Genomic DNA, 20,588 nt, shown 5'->3' with positions numbered 1-20,588 from the left:
TGGGGCATTCAGAGTAGTACCAATGCCCAGGCATCACCCCAGTCTTGTTCCTCAATATGTTGAAAATAGTGTTGTTGTTGTTTTTAGATATAATTGACAAATAACTTTGTGTAAGACATCACCCAATCTAATTAAATTTCTAGAAGGTATTTTGTTAAAGATCCCCAAGTGATTCTAATGTGTAGCCAGAGTTGAGAGCCACTGGTCCAATGGGAGCCCTTAGCTGGCAGTCAGTTGGCTTAAGTTAATGTTTCTCAGTCTTCACTCTACATACAAATAAAGCTGGGATCTTGTAAGAATGCAGATTCGGATTTAGTAGGTAAGAGGGTAAATAAAGCTTTGTGTATAGATGTACCACTAGTGGCATTTCATGCGTGATCATCCGTCAGCGTGTGTCCATGTTGGCCAACTGGGATGAGTTCATCACCCTTTCCTTAGTCCTCTTTGGAACCTTCTGTCCCTATGCTCTCAGCTCTTAGTAATCACTACTTTCTCTGGTTGCTTACAACAATTATTATCTTTAACTGCCTTTTATTGTTAGCTACTTCTCGTATGTACATGTATTATTTCCTATACTAGCTTATCTAACTCTTCCAAGGCAGAATCCATGTGTCATTTTATTTTTACAATCCCCATTACACCCAAAGAAGAGTGCCCTGCACATAGGAGATGCTGTATAAATGCTTCTTGATTAACTGAAACTTGGAACTTCTGTGTGGAAGCCCCTTTTAAAAAAAATCCAGGGGGCACCTGGGTGGCTCAGTGGGTTAAAGCCCCTGCCTTCGGCTCAGGTCATGATCTCAGGGTCCTGGGATCGAGCCCCGCATCGGGCTCTCTGCTCAGTGGGGAGCCTGCTTCCTCCTCTCTCTGCCTGTCTTTCTGCCTACTTGTGATCTCTGTCAAAAAATGAATAAAATCTTAAAAAAAAAATCCAAAGAAAACAAAACAAAACAAAATCTGAAGGACTTAAAAATGCGAGGTGTTTTTCTTTGTGGAGCGGAAAAAGAGTTTAGAGATGTAAAGGGTAGAAGTGATTGGAAACTTAATTTTTATGTTCATTTTTTTCACCATGAACGCGTCTTTGAATTTGGGAGAACAATTTCGTAATTTAGTGGCTTTATTTGCTTGAAGTGGGGCACTACTGACATTCTGGACCAGAGAATTCTTTGTTGTGGGACCTGTGCATCATCTTTCACGAGATCCCTGGCCGCTACCTGTTAAATGGTAGTAGGACCCCCCCACCCCACCCCGGGTTGTGACAATTACAGATGTCTCCAGACACTGCCCCATGTTTTCTGGGATGGAGACTCATCCCTGGTTGAGAACCCTCGGTTTAGAATGAAGCAACACAGCTGCTTTCCTGCCCCAGTAAATATCTTAAAAACATTAAAAAATTAAAACATGCACATGAGAGAATGACAAGGTATGTTCTTGAGAAACATGTATATTTATGTGTATTTATAGAAAAAATGGTCTCTGTTCCTGCATTTTGGAAATCATGTCCACATATACCATATTTATCTTTGTATTTGTCATCTTTCGTATTTGGCCATTCTTTTGTGGACACAGAAACATACACATGGAACATTTTTTAAATCCGAATATAGACTTCAGAATCCTAAAGTGGTGGCAGCAAGCCCACCAGGCAAGAACATGTACACAGAGCAAAAGTTAAGAAAGAACGACCGAGTTGATTCTCTTTCTCAAGGAACCAGGCCAGCCTGTTTATATAAGACAGTCTGTCTGGTGTGCCGTGATCCTTGGACCAAGAAACAGTGTTCCAGCAAATGAAGGTATTAAGCTGAAACCTGGCCTGTATAAGCAGGTGCTCAATGATTGTTTGTTGAATAAGGGAACCCATGAATGACTCAACAGTGAATGCAGCTATAAATCCTAAAACAAAAAAACTTCAGTGTGCTCACTACAAAAAAAAAGATTGCCTTTGGAACTCCTAACCCTAGACATGAAATTACATAACAGAGTACATCATCATCATCATCATCATCATCAGTGAGGATTAACCGGCCTCAACAAAATTACAAGATGGGGAAAATAAAGTCTCATTTGTCAGTTGGTTTCTTCTGGCAATCGAGGGTTTCCCTTAGACTTCAGGAGGTTCATATTTTTCAATGACCGAGATGCGATATTGGCAAAGCACTGCCGTACTTTTCGGCTTGGATTAGAATGCCCCCACACTTACTTTTTCCTCCTGTTCCTGGCCAAAAACTTGCATATGAGAATCAGACCAGAGGCTCCAGTGGTGAAAAACCAGCACAGTGTCTTCTGGGCTCAGAAGGGGAAAGACAAAAGTCCGTGGTTCTTACCTTCTGCCACCCTTGAAAATCACTGGTGAACTTTTAAAACTCCAATGCCCAGATGATTAAAGTGGTCATTCCATAAATTACCAACTAAAATTGAATCTTGAAGGATGGGACTCAGGCATCAGTATATTTTTAAATTCCATGGGTGATTCCAGCATGGAACATGTCCACTCTGCATATAGACCCTCTTCAGCTACTGGTTTTCAGGAATTTGGGTCATCTCATTAAAAAGAACCTGACAACCTCGGGGCACCCCGGTGGCTCAGTCAGTTAAGCATCTGACTCTTGGTTCTGCCTCAGGTCACGATCTCATGGATCTTGAGATAGAGGCCTGTTCCACTCAGCGGGGAGTCTGCTTGGATTCTCTCCTTCTGCCCTTCCCCCCGCTTTCATGCTCATGCTCTCTCTCTCTCTAATAAATAAATAAATCTTTTTAAAAATACTTAAAAAAAAAAAAAGAACCAGACAATCCCATTCACAAGAGCTTTAGTTAAGGTTCATCAAGGATATTTTCATATGACCAGGGAATTAATTATTTTCTTTCATTTAGTGAGTTACAATCCCTGTTTTTGTGAGAGTGAGATTAAAATTAAAATTAATAAAAAGTAATTTTCAAATTGAAGAAGTGTCCAGTAGAGGCTTAGAAAAAATAAAAATTATATGTGGTAAATCTTAGTGTTAAGTATAATTTGTTACTTTGTGCGTTTAGATAGATTTTCTTCCTGAGCTAAAACTCACATTAAAAAATCACTTTTTTAACCATTTAAAAGTAGTTTTTCATATATTCCCAGTGTTTTGTAACCATCACCACTACCAATTCAAGACCATTTCCATCCCTTTAACATGAAAGAAACCCTGTGCCCATTAGTACTCACTTCCAACTTTCCTTCCCCTCATTTCCTAGCAACTACCAATCTACTTTCTGTCTCTATGAATTTACCTATTCTGGACATTCTATATAGATGGAGTAATATAATATGTGCCCTGTTGTGTCTGGCTTCATTCGTGAAAAAAAAATGCTTTCAGGGTTCATCCGTGTTTTATCATGTATCAACACTTTATTCCTTTTTGTGGCTACATAGTTTTCTGTGTCTATACCACATTGTGCTTATCTCTTCATCAGTTCATAGCCATGTGGGTTATTTCTAATTTTTATTAGTGTGAATAATGCTGCTATGAACATACTTGTACAAGTTTTTGTGTGAACATATGTTTTCCGTTCTCTTGGATATACACCTAAGAGTGGAATTGCTGGGTCACATGCTAACTCTGTTTTTAACTTTTTTGAGGAACTGCTAAACTCTTTTTCTATAGCGGCTATACTGTATTACATTCTTCCCAGGGGCTCTAATTACTCCAATCAATCCTCTTGCCTTATATTTTAATTAATTGATTATATTATCTTTAATATTTGATTAATATTATAATACAAATATAGTTAATTATTTTGATTATATTATATATAATTATTTGATCTATTATCTAGGATGTCCCTTCCCTTAACCAAGCAGAAAACAAATTTTACTGAATGTAGTGCTAATTGTTCCTTGGACATCTCAAAACCATGCTATATAGAATAAAAAGTGTTTTTAAACAATGAAACCATGGCAGTTCTATTTCCTAGGTTAGTTCTGCAGGGCAGTAAGTGTGTGTCTTCAAGGTGATGTTTCTGTTTCCACCTTCCAGCAGGCTACACTATTGGAACTTGGGGCTGCCGTAGCTGTCTTCGCACATCTGCCTCTCTAGCCGGAGAAAAAAACACCAAGGAAAATAGTGCCTTTGTCATTCTACCTGAGAAGCCTGGTTGTTTTTAAGAAAATTGATGGGTAAAGAGCCTCTGAAATCTAGGAAGAAGAGAGAAAAAAAATTTTTTTATTTTTTTAAAGAGTTTTATTTATTCATTTGAGAGATAGAGTGAGAGAGAGCACAAGCAGAGGGAAAGGGAGAAGCGGGCTCCCCACTGAGCTGGGAGCCTGACATGGGGCTGGATTCCAGGTCCTGGAGATCATGACCAGAGCTGAAGGCAGACACTCAATCATCTGAGCCACCCAGGCTCCCCCCGCAGAAAAAAAAATTTTTTGAGAATATTTTAAATCAGCTAGGTGAGTATATGCTCACTGTGTCCAGGACAAGTAAATGAAATAATGTGAAAACACTAAGTAAACTAAATGCACCAGAGACATGCTATGGAGGCGAGAGATCATTGATTAATGCCCCTGAGTGTTGAAAACTAGGATTAATTATGTTCAATCATAAGTATTTAAGAAGGAAAATAAATTCTTGTAAAATATTCCATGAAAACTAAATTAAGCAACATAAAGCAAGTTTTGTTAAAAAGATAAATGCTTAAATAAATAATAATAAATAATAAATAAATAAATAATAACAGCGCACGCATGCACTCTGCATCCCGACGTTGTTATCCACATGAGCTGTCTCTACAGACTGTGTGCAGTTAAATTCCCTGCCGGACCACGTGTGCCGTAAACACTTCTCCAAGATACTAACGGCCAAGTTCAGCTGACTTGACATTCATCTGAAAGTAACTGGGCATGCTCACTTAGCCTTTATTTTAGTGAGCCCTACCATTTTTTAAATGAACCAGGAATCCATTGTTAAAAGTATGCTAGAGTGTAATTTAAAATAGAGGGAAATGAACATTTGGGTCAAGAGCTTGTGAACTCTTGTTCTCCACTCTAAACCACAAAGTACCTGGATCTTACAGCGATGCCCTCCTCAGTTCTCAGGGAACCGTAAAGGAAAGCAAGTAGGAAGGTGAATTCCTTACATAAAGTATTGTCCAGTATGAAATACTTTATTAATTTTTTTGCCAATTTCTACCATTAATATAAGGCCTTGTTTGCCAATAGCCTACAAACTCACTATTTGTGGTTCCATAACTGCTCGGCAATTCCATAGGTTAAAAAAAAAAAGCAAAAATAAAAACGCTAACCAGGTTTTTATTTTTTTATTGTGCTTGGTGACGTTATATTATGTTACATTATAAGGCTGTTCAGTTCCTCTTGACAATAGTGTCCAACCAGGAAGTGTACAGATTTCTTTTACTGTATTTTGACAGAACAGCATCCATCAATTACGTGACCGTCTGTAAAAGGGGATGGGTAAAAGGCTCTCTTAGTTGGAGGAATCACTGATTTCCTGAAGCTTTTCATATAGAAGAGCACTCTGGAAATGGTAAGAGTACTTTGGAGAAGGATGTGTGGCCTCAAAGCAGAACTTCAAAAGGGAGGATCCCCGCAAGCTAGGGGAGGGGTCTAGTCCTCTCGATCTAAGTATTTACAAGCACTGTGCAAAACTCAGTACCCCTCTGTGCAGAACTTCGTCCCCAGGAAGCCCTGGCAAATATTTAGGCTGCATTTCCCTTGCAAACAAATGACATATAATTTTTTTAAAGTATGGTTCAACCACGCAGCCCATTCCATTCAGGTAGGCTTTGGCTTAGAGAGGTGGAATCATTGGATGGACTCATCGCGACATAACCAGAACTCTCCCAGTTCCATTTCAACTTTAATGAGCTTTTTCTGGAAAAATCATTGCCAAGAAGCTGATAAGGCTTGTGCAGTGATTCCAGAGTACCCAGATCACTGGGGAAAAGCATCAAGTAGCATTCTTAATATTCCAGAGATCTTCTTCAGCCAGACCCACAGTGTCTGTGTGAGGCACTGATAAATTTTCCTTGCAGCGTGAGGAATTTTAATCGCTTCTCAAGAACACACAGAGAAAGACTTCGCTTGGATTTTTTTAAATTTAAATTAATAATACAGCAACATCCTCCAATTATCTACTACTCAGACTTCAATAAGTTATGACGGTCTAAAAGACAACCACAGAAATCACCTCTAACCAGCGAGGGAAGTAGCCGTCACTATATGACCACATATACCTCAGGTGTTTCAGCTGGCACTAGTAGACTTAGAATTACATGTAAAATGCAGGATGAATTTCACATTTAGCAATATGTTCATCATCTACTCTTCTTGGCTAACAACAGGTAACAAATCATGAACTGACAATCACACCTGACTAGCAAGGATGGGAATAATAACAGCAAACACTTATATGACTACTCTTAGCAGATCTCAGACCCACCAATTAGGAATTTGGTGACCAAAAGTCATTCGGTCCAATGTTTGTCTTGCTTTTCTCTCATTATCATATTTCCTCCTTCATTGTCCATGCACATATAACTACATACTTCGATTTGGTCTTATCACTTCTTTCATCTTTTATGATCAAAATCATGTTTGAAATTTATTCCATAAAATTGTTTTCTTTAGTCTGTCTTTACAGGCTCTAATTCTTAGTCATATTAAGGACGCATTGTATCGCCCAGCTGCTGCCCAACTCAAAAGGAAATTCTCAACTGATTGTATTTATTTACCCTTTGGTCAGAGGGGAAGGTTTTTCCCTTCTAGCTCCTGCCCCCACACAAGGTATCCACCTCCTCAGCTTCTGTTCGGGGACAATAACCAGGGCCTGGGACTGTTGACAGCAGATGGTCCACATGAAATGATGTGGTAGAGGTTCCACATTTCAGAGCAGGGGGCTGCACCCACCACACAATCTGGAGCTTTCTGAAGAAGGTTGTCCTTCCCTGCCAACCCTCCCCTCCCACTTCATTTGCTCCCCTTCTTCCCTCTCACCTAACACCTAGCACAAGCAGACATTGGGAACTGGTGTGTGATTTCCTTTGTTTTGTTTCTGCTTTGTCATGAGTAGAGGATAGAAAAGTATGTCTGGTGAGGGAGGGTAAGAACACAGACTACTTCATTGTGTAAGAGCTGTTTGATGTCCCTCCCTCTGGGTACTGTCAGGAAGACCATCTTCTTCCAAGGAGAGAGCTACTGGGCAGTGAAGAAGGGAGCCAGCTTTGGCCAGCCCAACGAGTCTGACTGACCGTGGCAGCACGGTTACTGTCGATGATGACACGTTGCAACTAGCAGTGCCTCCAGCTCTCTCTGACACTGTCCTTCTGTTGGTGTAGTTTGAACATACTGTCATTCCATCAACATTTTATCAATATCAACATTCGATCAAAGAATTTATCAAAACTCTCTTTAAGCTCTCTAAATAATAGTTTCAGTAGGAATACCAGTTTAACTTCTTAATTAATTCCCATTACCAATTTATAGTCTATCAGAAACTTGGATTAGCATTTAGATATGCACCATAGGCCCATATATTTAAAATATCTCGTGGTTCTCCAGTGTTCATCATTTACTCTTCTGAGGTAATAATTAATATTCATATCCTTCCCACACCCTCTCAAACTACACTCATGGGAGTTTACACTACATATCACTCTTTTCTTTTTCAAGCTGTACACCCAACGTGGCGCTTCAGCTCACAGCCCCAAGATCAAGAGTCGCATGCTCTACTGACCGGGCCAGCCAGGCACCCAAACCAAGGGTCTCTCTTGATACAAATCTCTGCTAGAACTGATCAGACAACCTAATAATGTGGAAAGCCAACTTTTCAGTGCTTACTTATAATTTATTTCTCTACACCAGTGGCACTCAACCTGTGCCACACATTGCAAGCACCTGGGGAACTTTTAAAAATCATGATACCCAGGCTGCACCCCAAATTGACTCAAGTCTCTGGGAGCAGGCCAAGGCATCAGTATCTTTTTAAAGCCCCCCTGTTGATTCCGATGTGCAATTACAATTAGAAAATGCTGCTCTTAGGGCTTGCCTGCTTACTGATTTCTGAGAATTGAATTAAGAGCACATCTGAGCTTATCATTTTTCCCTTCTGGGAATTTTTTGAGAAGCAAGAGAAAATTGCCTAACAAAAAAGCTGCTCTTTTTTGCTGGTGCTGATTTTAGGTTTGAAATCACACAAACCTGTATTTTAATCCCATCTCTGCTACCTACAGCAGTAAAAACAGGAACACTCACTTCTCTAAACTCCAGTTCTTCACCTATTTCTAAGCGGACATAATGCCCACCTTCTGGAATTACTGTCAGTATTAAAGGAGACAATATATGTTAAGTATTCAACATGATATAATATGGAAGGTGATGTATGTAACATGTTACATGATGTATGTAACAATAATTAAAATAAATATGTAGTTGCACCCCAATGTTTATAGCAGCAATGGCCACAGTCGCCAAACTGTGGAAAGAACCAAGATGCCCTTCAACAGACTAATGGATGAGGAAGATGTGGTCCATATACACTATGGAGTATTATACCTCCATCAGAAAGGATGAATACCCAACTTTTGTGGCAACATGGACGGGACTGGAAGAGATTATGCTGAGTGAAATAAGTCAAGCAGAGAGAGTCAATTATCATATGGTTTCACTTATTTGTGGAACATAACAAATAACATGGAGGACACGGGGAGATGGAGAGGAGAAGGGAGTTGAGGGAAATTGGAAAGGGAGATGAACCATGAGAGACTATGGACTCTGAAAAACAATCAGAGGGCTTTGAAGGGGCGGGGGGTGGGAGGTTGGGGGAGCCAGGTGGTGGGTATTAAGGAGGGCACGTATTGCATGGAGCACCGGGTGTGGTGCAAAAACAATGAATTCTGTTACACTGAAAAGAAATAAATAATTATAAATAAATAAATAAATAAATATGTAGTTGCAAGTCAAAATCCTCATTCCCAAAATGAAGACTCCAAAGAGAAAATAAAAATGAATCCCAAATCTATTGTCAGGATGTTGAGTGCTGATCAGTATTAATATTAACTTTTTTTCAGAATGTGAGACCACTTGAGTTAGAACACTCATTTCTCCTAGTGAGAATCAATTTAGGGCCAAAGCTAGGCTCTCTTGTCAAGTGCAGCATTCTTTTCAGAGTTGCTATAAATGGATATTGAACTATATGGTCTCTAGGTTTAGGCTAAAATTCATGAAAGAGCAGGAATTATTACTAGTTCAAAAATTACTGGCTGTAATCAGAGAGGCTCATCAGAGAGGACCTGAGAATGTATGGTAGCCATTTGTTGTCTTTAAGTGAGATATGGAACGAACTTCTACTAGGATTTTCAGACATAATAAGGGAGGTACTCATTTTAAGGCCAGTACCTCTCAGCCTTGGTAAACCTCAACAAGATGCTAAGAGCTGAACTTCAGGAATGCCAGCTGTCTTCAGCCACAGTCATAACACCTGAAGCAGCAGGTGACTGAGGAGCTAAGTAGCCAGCTACACTACAGTTCTTCTTGCCTCCAACAAAGAAGTTATGTACTTTCACCACACTCATTGCAATGCATTCCATTTGCTGAGAAAAGTAGCTTATGCCATTGTTGAACGCTGCTTTCAAGTTCTGATATACTGGATTCATTTATTCTGTATAAACAGCATCCAGTTAATATTATTCCCTGCCCTTCCTCTAAATTAAGCCATCTTCTGGGACCTCTGCTTCACACTCTTTCACAAGGCTGTAGTCAAAGTGTTGGCCAGGGCTGTGGTCTCATCGGAAGGCTGGACTGGGAAAGGATCAGCTTCCATGGTTGTTGGCAAGATTCAGGTCTTCAAGAGTTGTTAGACTTGCTAGTTACTGATCAGAGGCCGCTCCCAGTTCTTCATCATGTGGTTTCCACCAACACAGCAGTTTGCTTCATCAAAACCAACAAGAATGAGAATCTGCTGGCAAGATGGAAGTCACAATCTTTGTAGCCTAATCACAGATATGACATCCCCACAATCCTGCCATATTCTATAGATTAGATTAGATTAGATTAGATTAGCAAATTATTCAAGGAGATGAAATACAAAATCTTGTAAATAACAGGAGACAGGGATCATGGGAGCCATCTGAGAGTCTGTCTGCTACAGCACTTAATGGCACATACCAGATATGAAAGGAAGAAGGAAGGAAGGAGAAGAGAGTGAAAGGAAGGAGAAAGAAAGGAGGAAGGTAGGGAAAGGAGGACATGCAGTGAAACAGACATTAAAAATAGCCTGGCTGCACTATGCCTGTATCAGAGTTCTTCTTTGGGTACACACTACATAACATTAGCGTCACAGCCATGAACCATGAATTTCCTATTTCTTATTTAGAATGAGAATGTAATAGGGAGCTTTCTATACATCTGGAGTTAAAATGAAACAATAGGGGCGCCTGGGTGGCTCAGTGGGTTGGGCCTCTGCCTTCGGCTCGGGTCATGATCCCAGGGTCCTGGGATCGAGCCCCGCATCGGGCTCTCTGCTCAGCAGGGAGCCTGCTTCCTCCTCTCTGCCTGCCTCTCTGCCTGCTTGTGATCTCTGTCTGTCAAATAAAAAAAAAAAAAAAATTAAAAAAAAAAAAAAATGAAACAATAAACAAGCGGACTAAGTTTAAGCAATAAAAATGTGTTTCAAATTAATTTTTTTATGTTTTTTTCTCCCCAGCTAGCAAACTTTTTTCTTTTCTGTTTCAAGTTTTTGGGTTGGGTTTACTATTCTTGCCATTATGTGGCAGACTTGTTGCACCCGGAATATGAAAACCTCAATGGTGTTTGCTTTTGGTGTTCCCTGGTTGTGTCAGCTTAAATGCTAAAATTGTGTTTTAGTTGTGTACATTATTATTAATGGTAGTATGTGTCATTTATTATAAATTTATTATATATATAAAAATTTATATAATATATAATTTTATATATAAATATATAAAAAGTTATATAATATATAATTTTATATATAAATATATAATATATTTATATATGTTATATATTATATTAATATATTATAAGTATATAAATATATCAGTATATATTATAAATATATAAAATAAATTTATAAATATATAAACTTATATGATATATAATATATAATTTATAATTTATAATATATAATATATAAATTTATTATAAAAGTGAAGTTGTATAGTAGCTTGAATCTCATCTCTTCCAGCCTCTCTATTGAGGAGACTGAGGTCCAAATGGCTTGGGAAGATCAGGGCTAAGAGTAGCAGAGCCAGGACTCAAACACAGATCTCTGAATTTGTAATCCAGTGCATTTCCTCTTCTTAAACTTCTGTGCGGAGGAGTAGCCAGAATCTGCAATAGTCTCCTCAAACCTGCAGGCATTAAAAATACTTGTGGCTGAAATATATTCTATTAATTACTTATATTCTTGGATGATCTGAAACTAACCTTTTCAGTGCTTCAGCGAATAGAAAAAGGAACTTTTCCAGGTACTCTACTGTACAATAGGCGCTTACCTAACAAAACACACACCTTTTTCACTCTCTTCAATTGTAGCAGATCCTACATGTTAGTGCTCTCAGAGAGGTTTGTAAATGCTGACCACCAAGAGGGCTGAGCACCTGCCCTTGGTACCAAGCAGATCCTATCCAGGTCCCAAAACTCTTGTGAATCTCTTAGTTAATACAGAAAAAGGAATCTCTTAAAATGGTGTGACTATGGAATTTCATTAAGACATTCTGTCACTCCCAATATGTGTTCTCAGGGCAGAGGACCTATCTGCTACTCAGGATCTCTTGAAGATTCATTTACCTGTGACCAGACAATTTGGGACATTAGATGTTCTAAAACGAGGACACATTTCCCCAGCCTGAGCTTCTTGGCTGCATTTATATGGGTATTAGTGGAAGGAGGATGGGGTCTCCATTTCCCAGCCCCTTATCTCCTTACTCTGCTCATCTTTCTACACGGAATTCCCCTGTCCTCCGCTAAAAGAGAAACCCCACAAGGACCAGAACGTTAGTTTTATTTCCTGCTCTACTCTTGGAAGAGGGCCTGGAACAAAGTAGATGTTTAGTGTTTGTTGAGTGGATGGCTGAATGATGGATTTATTTAGAAGGTTTAGAACATCCCATTTGTTAGGATTTTGCTGACAAAGGGGAAAAGAGGCATGTTTTGATTCAGAACACCAGAAAGGAACCTGGAACTTGGAATTAGGGGGTTTTATGTGTTTGGCTGCCTGCTATTTATTTCTAAATTATGTTTTAAAGTGTTCATAAAGATACTTAAAATCTGAGAGTCTCCCTGTTGCCTAGAGATGAGAGCTTTAGATCAGAGAACAAATATATTGTTTACAATCAAACGGAAGACTAATCCTGTAAGGAAGAAAAAAAGAAAAAAGGAGCTTGACTATCTCCCAAATGGCCGTGGAGATCAGAGAACAATGAAAAATAATATACAAAAAATCTGTTTTGCCTCAGACTTGTCTGTTGCAAATTTCATCCGTGTGGTGTTTGGGCTAATAGCCTAACACTAGGAGGCAATCACCACTTCCCAAATTAGAACTGACACATAAGTATGCAGAAGTTTTTCAGTCATCATCTACCTAATGGTTGTACTGGCTGAATCTTTTTAAAGAATGCAAACATAAGTGGCTCTTTATTTAAAAAAAATTAAAATAAAAGGAGGAAAGGCCCCATAGTGGATGCCATGGTCCCAGGCCATATCCCCTTGTCCCATCTGATGCCAGTGCCTGCATCTGGGGCTCATGGCCACCATCGTGCACATTGCCACGTCCACTTCAGGAGCCTGTCCAGGCTTTTCCCAAGCAAGTCACGCGAGATCTTCAGCCCATGTGTGGGTGTGCCCTAGAAGGTCATGGGCATGAACACCTCCAGGGTAGCCCCCAGGCAGTGGAGGGTGGGAGTGAGGAGGACAAACACCGCAGCCTCCCCTCCTTCTCTAGGACACACTCCACACTCTACAGATTCTCCCAGAGGCCTCTGTGGAGGTCCCCTGGCTGGGCACTGTGGGAGCCCCCTGGACAACATGCATTGTTGGCTGTCCTCCCTCCCCTTCCCTTTCTCTCTGGCCCTACTTCCTGTTCCGGGGTCACTTTCCAAATAAGCCCTACCTCTAGTTCTGGTTTCTCCAACAGGCCCTAAAAATAATGTTTGACATAAAGACAAAACAGCTTGTCCCTGGAATCGAGAGCTGACAGAGAAATGACTGGCATACAATGAGCTCTGAAACCACAACCCAGGAAAACCGTGTCTCTAGAGGAAATGGTTCTTCTTTACCACTTTATGTGTGAGTTTTATTAGAACCATACCTGACCCTCCTGATTTCATGCGTTGCCTTTTCTGTTTATTCTGCAGATTCTTCTGGGAAGCCTAAGTTCACCAAGTGCCGTTCACCTGAACTAGAGACTTTTTCATGCCACTGGACCGATGGGGTTAATCATGGTTTGAAGAACCCAGGATCCATACAGCTGTTCTATATTAGAAGGTGCAACCTTCATCCGTCCTGACTTTTCCCTCCATAGATTTTCAGATGAAAGTTTACTGAGTGGTATGCAGTGGTGGACATGTGATGACTTAAATGTGTACATTTATTCAAAAAATATTAATTAAGCCCTTACTACATGTTGGGGCCTATCTAGGGCACCAGAGATACAACGCTGATTGCAAAAAAGTTAGAGACCCTGGCCTCGTGGAGCGTCACTTCCAACAGGGGAAGACAGACCATAAAAAATAAATAAATGTCAGCTGGTAATATGGGTTATTAAGAAAAGTAAAAGCCAGAGGATAGGAAGTGTCCACACTGTGAATGAGGACATGCGTGTGCATGAGAGTGTCTGAGGGTGAGTGTGAGTATGAATGAGCCTACGTGTCAGTGGGTAAAAATGTGAATATGCATGAGTGTGTGTGTGTGTGAAGTGTGTGCAAGGGTGAGTGTGTGTGAGAAGGTGTGGAAGCAGGTACATGGAGGTGCACAAGGATGTGAACATATAAGTGTATATGAGAGAGCAAATACATGGAAGTGTAGATAAGCGTGTCTGTGTGTGTCGGCATGTGTGCGTGTGTGTAGGGAGCTTGGGTGAAACTTTAGATGAGCAGCTAACGTGGGCCTTGCTGATGTGGTGTGTTATAGGAGAGACAGAAGTGAAGTGAAAGAGGCCCATAGGAATGTCTGCGGTGGGGAGACTGCAGGAGAGGAAATTACTGGAGCGAAGGTCCTGAGGCTGATCTGTTTGAGGAAAGCAGGAGGCCTGCATGGATGGCACAAGATAAAAAGGGACATGACTTTAGAAGAAGTCAAAAAGTTAGCCAGAGGGGCGCCTGGGTGGCTCAGTGGGTGTAGCCTCGGCCTTCAGCTCAGGTCATGATCTCAGGTCCTGGGATCGAGCCCCACATCGGGCTCTCTGCTCCGCAGGGAGCCTACTCCCCCCCCCCTTCCTGCCTCTGCCTACTTGTGCTCTGTCATAAATAAATAAAATCTTAAAAAAAAAAAAAAAAAGTTAGCCAGAGCCAGACTGCCAAGTCTTGTTGGCCATGGCTAGGCCTTGAATTTGACTTTACCTGTGGTGGACTTTGAGAAGACATGTATGTTTTAAAAGACTCAGCTTGGTGTTTATGTAGAAAACAAACTATGTTTCTATTAAATTAGTGATACCCAGTAAGGAATTATAATAGTTTTCTATTCCATTTTGACTGGTTGTCTTGTAAAATAACAGAGGAAGAGTGAAACAAAGATCTCGATATAATCACCATCCAGCTCGTTTCTTTCTGACCCCTCACCTGGAATTATTTCCATTTCTGTTTACTCTTACGTTGTACCTTTTTGCCTTTTCTAAGTTTTAGGTTTAAATACTTTGTCCTTTCCTCTTTTCCACCCAGCCCCCAGGGAAGGCCTAAGCCAAGAAACAAGGTTAGCCAGGGTGGGAGTGTTCATCAGTCCAAGGCTGATGCCATCTACCCCTCGGAGGAGTGTGGAAACAGAGGAAAGATGCAAGGAGCAGCTAAAGACACAGGCTCAGGTCCAACACACCGCATCTCGGCCTGACTCTGGCACTCACTGAGGAATGCCAGGCAAAGTAGTCCGTTCACAACTCAGCCGCCTCATTTGCGAAACGGAGATAGTAGACCTTGTCTCATGGCTTCTTGTGAGGGTTTTATTGGATAATACATGAAAAATACTTAGCGCCGTGCTTGGCCCAGCCTGTGTACTCAACAAATGGTAGCTGCTGTGATGATTGGTGATATGATGACAATTTAAAATGGTAAGCATACAGAAATCCAATTCCTGGGCTACAGTAATTACTTCTGATTCTTTCTGGCTAGTGATTATTGGTCTTCTAAGGCTGTTGTCAGTGCAAAACTGGGTCCTCAGTTTACAAATAAATGCTTTGAGTTAGCAACTCCTGCTGGCCTTCCCCACTTCCCAGGTGTGAGGAAGGTTACTTGGCTGTGCCCCAGAGGGCACACAAATAATGACGTGGCTGGGCACCAAAAGCACTTTTTTTCTTTTAAGGCTGACGATACAGAGAGGTAGGGATGGCGAGACTACGCTGGTTTGGGGAAATGCATCTGGACAGGAAGCTTTTATGATTGTAACACTTTGGAATATCTGCTGAGTAGACTGTTAAATTGAGAGAGATTTCGGAAGTACAGAGAGCCGGCCCAGTGAGAACAAAGTTGTGTGTATAGTAAGGAACAAAACTGAAGAGAGAGAGGGCAGAGTCGGACCCATGTTATGAAAATGGGTTATTACCAACCATAATAGTCACCTAATCTGAACTTGAGCCAAAAGATAAACCCAAAGGTATGAAGCCCTCACAAATATATATTTGTTCCTTACTTTCTTCCATCCAGGTCACATGCCTTTGCCTTCAGGCCTCCTCTGCACACCTGGGCCTTTGAGCAGACCTAGTCGGAAGCCAGGCTCTGTGCTAACGGAGATGCCACAGAATGTGTGAACAGGTGGAGGGCAAATCCCAGAGTATTTGGAAGGACGTCATTAATTGTTGCCGTAGTGGGGTTTGGGATCCCAGGGGAAAACTATCACATCTTCAAGCCCCCAAGCGCAACCTCATGATGAGAGCCAACCCCAACTTGTGTTTTCTCTACAAAAATATAATTATTCTATCTAACCAAAATAGCAGAAGCCTCAGCCCAGTTTATCTAGGAAGGGTAGAATCCAAAGGGCTGGTATGTCAGGCCCAGACCGCACCAGCGAGTACACAAACGTGTCAGCCTTCACACCGGTCCCTGGTACAAAGAGGACCATATAGGTGTGCTTTCTGACTTCTCAGTCAGGTCCCAGAAGTTGTCAGAATTCAGGTCCCAGGCAACTCCCGGAACTATAGAATCATGACCCCTCTTCCTGGACACATGAAGCCAGGACAGGATTTCATCCAGAACTGGGGCAAGGGGAGACAAGAAGGCTTGGCGAAGGGGCCCGTGCACTGGGCTTTCAGTTTACCAGCCTGGCGTTGGTAACTAAAGCACAAAGGAGCCTAACCACGTCAGGCTGTCCACTGGGTGGGCGTGGAGGCAGCCATGCTCGTGGCTCTTTGCTCCTGGCCAGGCGAGCCAGCTGACACAGACCTGCCTCTCCCGCCCAGTCATGGCTGCTATGCCAGGTCTAGTCTCACTGCTGGGAGAAGACTCAGCCTGAATGACATTGCAGGCCCGCAGAGAGGCTCCGCCCTCAGCTCCTTACCTACAGACGCATTATTGATGAAGAAAGTGGGCACGTGAAGGCTCAGTCCCTAAGACTCTAACCCCCCCACTTCTGTCATCTCCCACACTCACTCCCCTTAACCAATTATCCTGGCCTATCAAAAGAAAGTGTATTTTCCATGCAAGGTTCTGGGGGAGATAAGAAGGGAGAAAGGGCACTCTTGCTTTTCCTTTTTTTTTTTCTAGAGAAAAGATTTAATTTTAAGCCAAAGTACATGATCTGTATGTAATGAAAACAGTTGTCTTTAGAACATAAATGATGTTTTATTATTAGGATTTTTCTTCTAGTTACTAGATGTAAAAGCATTTGGATGGAAAGTATTTCTTCTGTTCTTTATTCTGATTTTTACCAGTAGTCTCCTTATACAGCCTTCCTTCCATTTCGCAAGATAGACTAGGAGCAAACCTCATGCCCTTAAGTCTTAGGGGTATGACAAAGAGAAAGTAGTTTCCATAAACTGACTTTGGTTGCCTGCGTAGAAATTCAACCCAGGGAAAGCAGGCCAGAGTCTCTGTTTTGTGAGCCCATTTGTTTATTTGTTTCTTTGGTGGGTTGTTTTTGGTTTTTTGTTTTTTGTTTTTTGGCTAAATTTAAGAGTTTAAAAATAATTTTTAAGTATTTATTTAAAATAAAATTCAACTTTGGTTAATGAGGGGGAGGGCGCTGGTAGTTGTGTTTTGAACTAACTGTTCTGTGCTTCAGATAAGTGCTTTAAGTTGTTTGCTCTGTGGAACTAATGGATCTGGAATAATCTAAACAAGGTTTTTCATGCAGTCCCCATGGGGACATGTTGAGGTTGAGAAACCGTAAAACACACAGAGCTAACCTTCCTATTACAAATCCAAACCTGCTAAGTACTGTAGTATAGCTTTACATTTTAATACTTTTATACTATCAACTATGCTAAATATATTTTTTATCTATCTTATTATGTAAGAGCCTCATTTCTCTGGGCAATCTTGCTAAACCATTCTCTTCAACATACCCTTACTTAGTTAGAAAGTCAAGATAAAATAAACTATATTGTAGGTCAATGACCCACCTATCCCTAATTTTTTAATCCTTTTCCTACTACTCTAAACATACACACACACACCTACACATATGTACACAAATACACACAAACACACCTACACATATATACCTACCCACGTATACACACATACACACTCACACCACTCACATTCCCCATCAGGGATAAATCTCCCTCTCATCCAAGGGTATGCAACTTTTCAGAATCTCCGCCAGAATTTAAGCCACAGTTCACTGGCCATGTTAATCCCAAGTTCTTTCCAACAGCTGATGAGCAACTGTGTCAAGGACGCCCTCATACTATACAACTTTCGTCCTAGTGCCAAAGAGACCAGCCTGAGAAACAACTGTAAAAAAGGAGGCGTGTGTTGTCTTCCAGCTCATCCCTTCCCATAGCCTGTGGTGTCCTTGTCGTTCCTTGCTACCCAGCACCCGTCCCCGAGGGGGATGCTCACAGACCTCCACGCTCTGGCTTACCAGCCCCAAGCACCTCAGCCTACACAAAGTCATTCCTGTCTTCTTCCCCCTCAGCCACAGACCACTGGCTTTATGTCTCCTTGACTTATAAACCTTCTTCTCAGCTGATACCTCATGAGTAATGAGTAAATAATGAAGTACTCACCCAAGTAGCAATTCCAATTTGAGAAAAGTTTGCCCATTTATTCCGTTGCCCTCTGTTCCCCTCACCATACTCATGCTCGTACCTCAACACTTTTGACTACTCTGTTCCCTCCTTCCTCTCCCTACACATTAAGCTTTTACCCATTCTTCAAGATGGCTAGAAACACAACCTCTACTTTGAAGGCTTCTGTGAACAGCCAGAGCAATCATTCCGTCTTCTGAACTTTTAGGGAATCCCATGTGTACTCTGTGCATATAACCCACACTGCTTTGTCATACAGGTTTTCAGTCATTCCTCTGAGGCAGGAGTCATTCCTTAGACACGTGTGCGTCCCACATAATGTCCAGCATAGTGCTTTTTATATATAATCAATACTTATTAAATATGAATGGGATGAATACAGGAGACCAAAAAAGAAAAGTACTCAGATGGTAATTTTGAATCTCCTTCTGGCCTGAAGATAGGAATGACATCATATTAATCATTATATCCACTCAGTGCTGGTGGCAGATGGAATGCCTCTCTAGTACATATAGAGTAGTCACCCAGAGATGGTTTGCCAGGCTTATGGAGTCAGTCAGTCAGTCAGTGAGATGGGACCTGGGAGGGCTGTGTCCCATTCTAGCACACTTGCTCTGTTCTTGCAGGGGTGGCCTTGAGTTGGGGCAATCCTTGGCTTGCTCTGCATTTCTGTTCAGGCCCCCATGGCAGCTGGCTAGGGAATTCCCTTTCCCCAAACTCTCCTTCCTCCCCCTGTAAACTTCCTGGCCTCTCTTTTCCATTCAGCTCAGGCCCTGCAGATGTTTTAAGTCATCGAGCACACGATGCTCTCTGGAGACTGGGGTAGAGGTGAATAACTGGGTGGCGGAATGTGAACTTGGACATGGGGCTTCTCTGATTTCTTCAGTGTTTTCCACGTGTCTTCTTTCCTCCATGATTTCTTTTGTTTGTTCGTTTGTTTCTAGCTGAGCCAAGATGTAGGAAAATATAATCTTGTTTTTTGTAGAGAAAACAAAAATAAAAGGAACCGATAGGCAAACACATCAATTCAATTCAACCCATTCTTGTTTCCATTTTTTTATATTATCGTGAGGTATTCATTCTGCTTACAAAATAGAAAAAAAATGATTTCTGGGTTTGGAAACAGTTTTTCATTTCTGGGTTCATGATCTTTTGTCTCTTTAAAGGGTGGGGAGAAAAAAGCTAGACACTCATGTTTTATAAATGTCACCTGGAGGTCCAGCATGTTTACAGTGTTCTCGTGGCTCTTCATGTAGTTAAGGAAAGAAGCCAGGAATATGGGAAGGTGTTCGAGACCTGAGGAAGACTCCCCCAAGCATAAGACAGCCCTGGGGAGAGGAAACACAGGGTGCGGTGGTTCAGAGTAGGGTTATAGCCAGTTTTCCACCTCACAACCCCCCAAATCTCAGAGTCATCCAGCCTGAAGAATGCCGTTGGCATGCCTCCCTAGTCTCTTCCATCATGAGTTGGGGAAACATCTGGGTCCAAAGAGTCATGGTTCTTTAGGAATCTTCATAGTTTGGGTATTGGGCCTCTGTAGTGTTTTACTAAAGGATCATTTTAAACCTCCCTAAGTCTTGGAACCCTCATCTCTAAAAGGTGGATAATAAAGGACCTATCCACAAATTACTTAATCTAGGAGTTGGCACATCATCTGCAGGCAATGCCCAGATGTTTCTGCTATAGTACAAGAACCAATGGCCTCCAGCAGTCTGCAGACCCTGCAGATAAGCCCATGGATGGGATACTTCTTGGAAGTGATGCTGCTAAAACACTTGCTTGCAAAATATTTGTGTTCCAGCTTATTGAATCTATCAAGCACCTCGCTTTAACTTAAACCATGGCATGATTTTTGGAATAATTCATCCTTTTTTTTTTACCCTCCATTTCAGGAGCACTCAAGAATGGACTCAAGAATGGAAAGAATGCCCCGATTATGTCTCTGCTGGAGAAAACAGCTGCTACTTTAATTCATCTTATACCTCCATTTGGATTCCCTACTGTATCAAGCTAACCAGCAGTGGTGGTACGGTGGATCAAAAGTGTTTCTCTGTTGAGGAAATAGGTAAATCACAGGTTTGTGTTTTATTTGACATGGCTTTAGATTAAATAAGCAGGGAAGCTTCAGTGTCCAAGTGTGTTCAAGTAGGAAGACTTCTTCATTGTCATCTAGGTGAATGGAGG

General features: G+C 41.3%; 1 protein-coding gene across 1 annotated transcript in view; it reads left to right on the top strand.

Moving 5' to 3' along the window:
• Positions 1 to 20,588, top strand: part of LOC111140951 (growth hormone receptor) — a 273,022-nt gene that overhangs the window by 229,673 nt on the left and 22,761 nt on the right. The window contains exons 4-5 of the mRNA XM_022493224.1: positions 13,363 to 13,492; positions 20,297 to 20,469. Coding sequence (XP_022348932.1) covers positions 13,363 to 13,492; positions 20,297 to 20,469 — 303 coding nt within the window. The remainder of the gene's footprint in view (positions 1 to 13,362; positions 13,493 to 20,296; positions 20,470 to 20,588) is intronic.

This window comes from Enhydra lutris, unplaced genomic scaffold, assembly GCF_002288905.1.
Source record: "Enhydra lutris kenyoni isolate GAN:26980312 unplaced genomic scaffold, ASM228890v2 scaffoldscaffold5, whole genome shotgun sequence".
In the NCBI taxonomy this organism is placed as follows: domain Eukaryota; kingdom Metazoa; phylum Chordata; class Mammalia; order Carnivora; family Mustelidae; genus Enhydra; species Enhydra lutris.
Note: the sequence above shows the minus strand (reverse complement) of the source record. Positions and strands in the feature narration are given on the sequence as shown.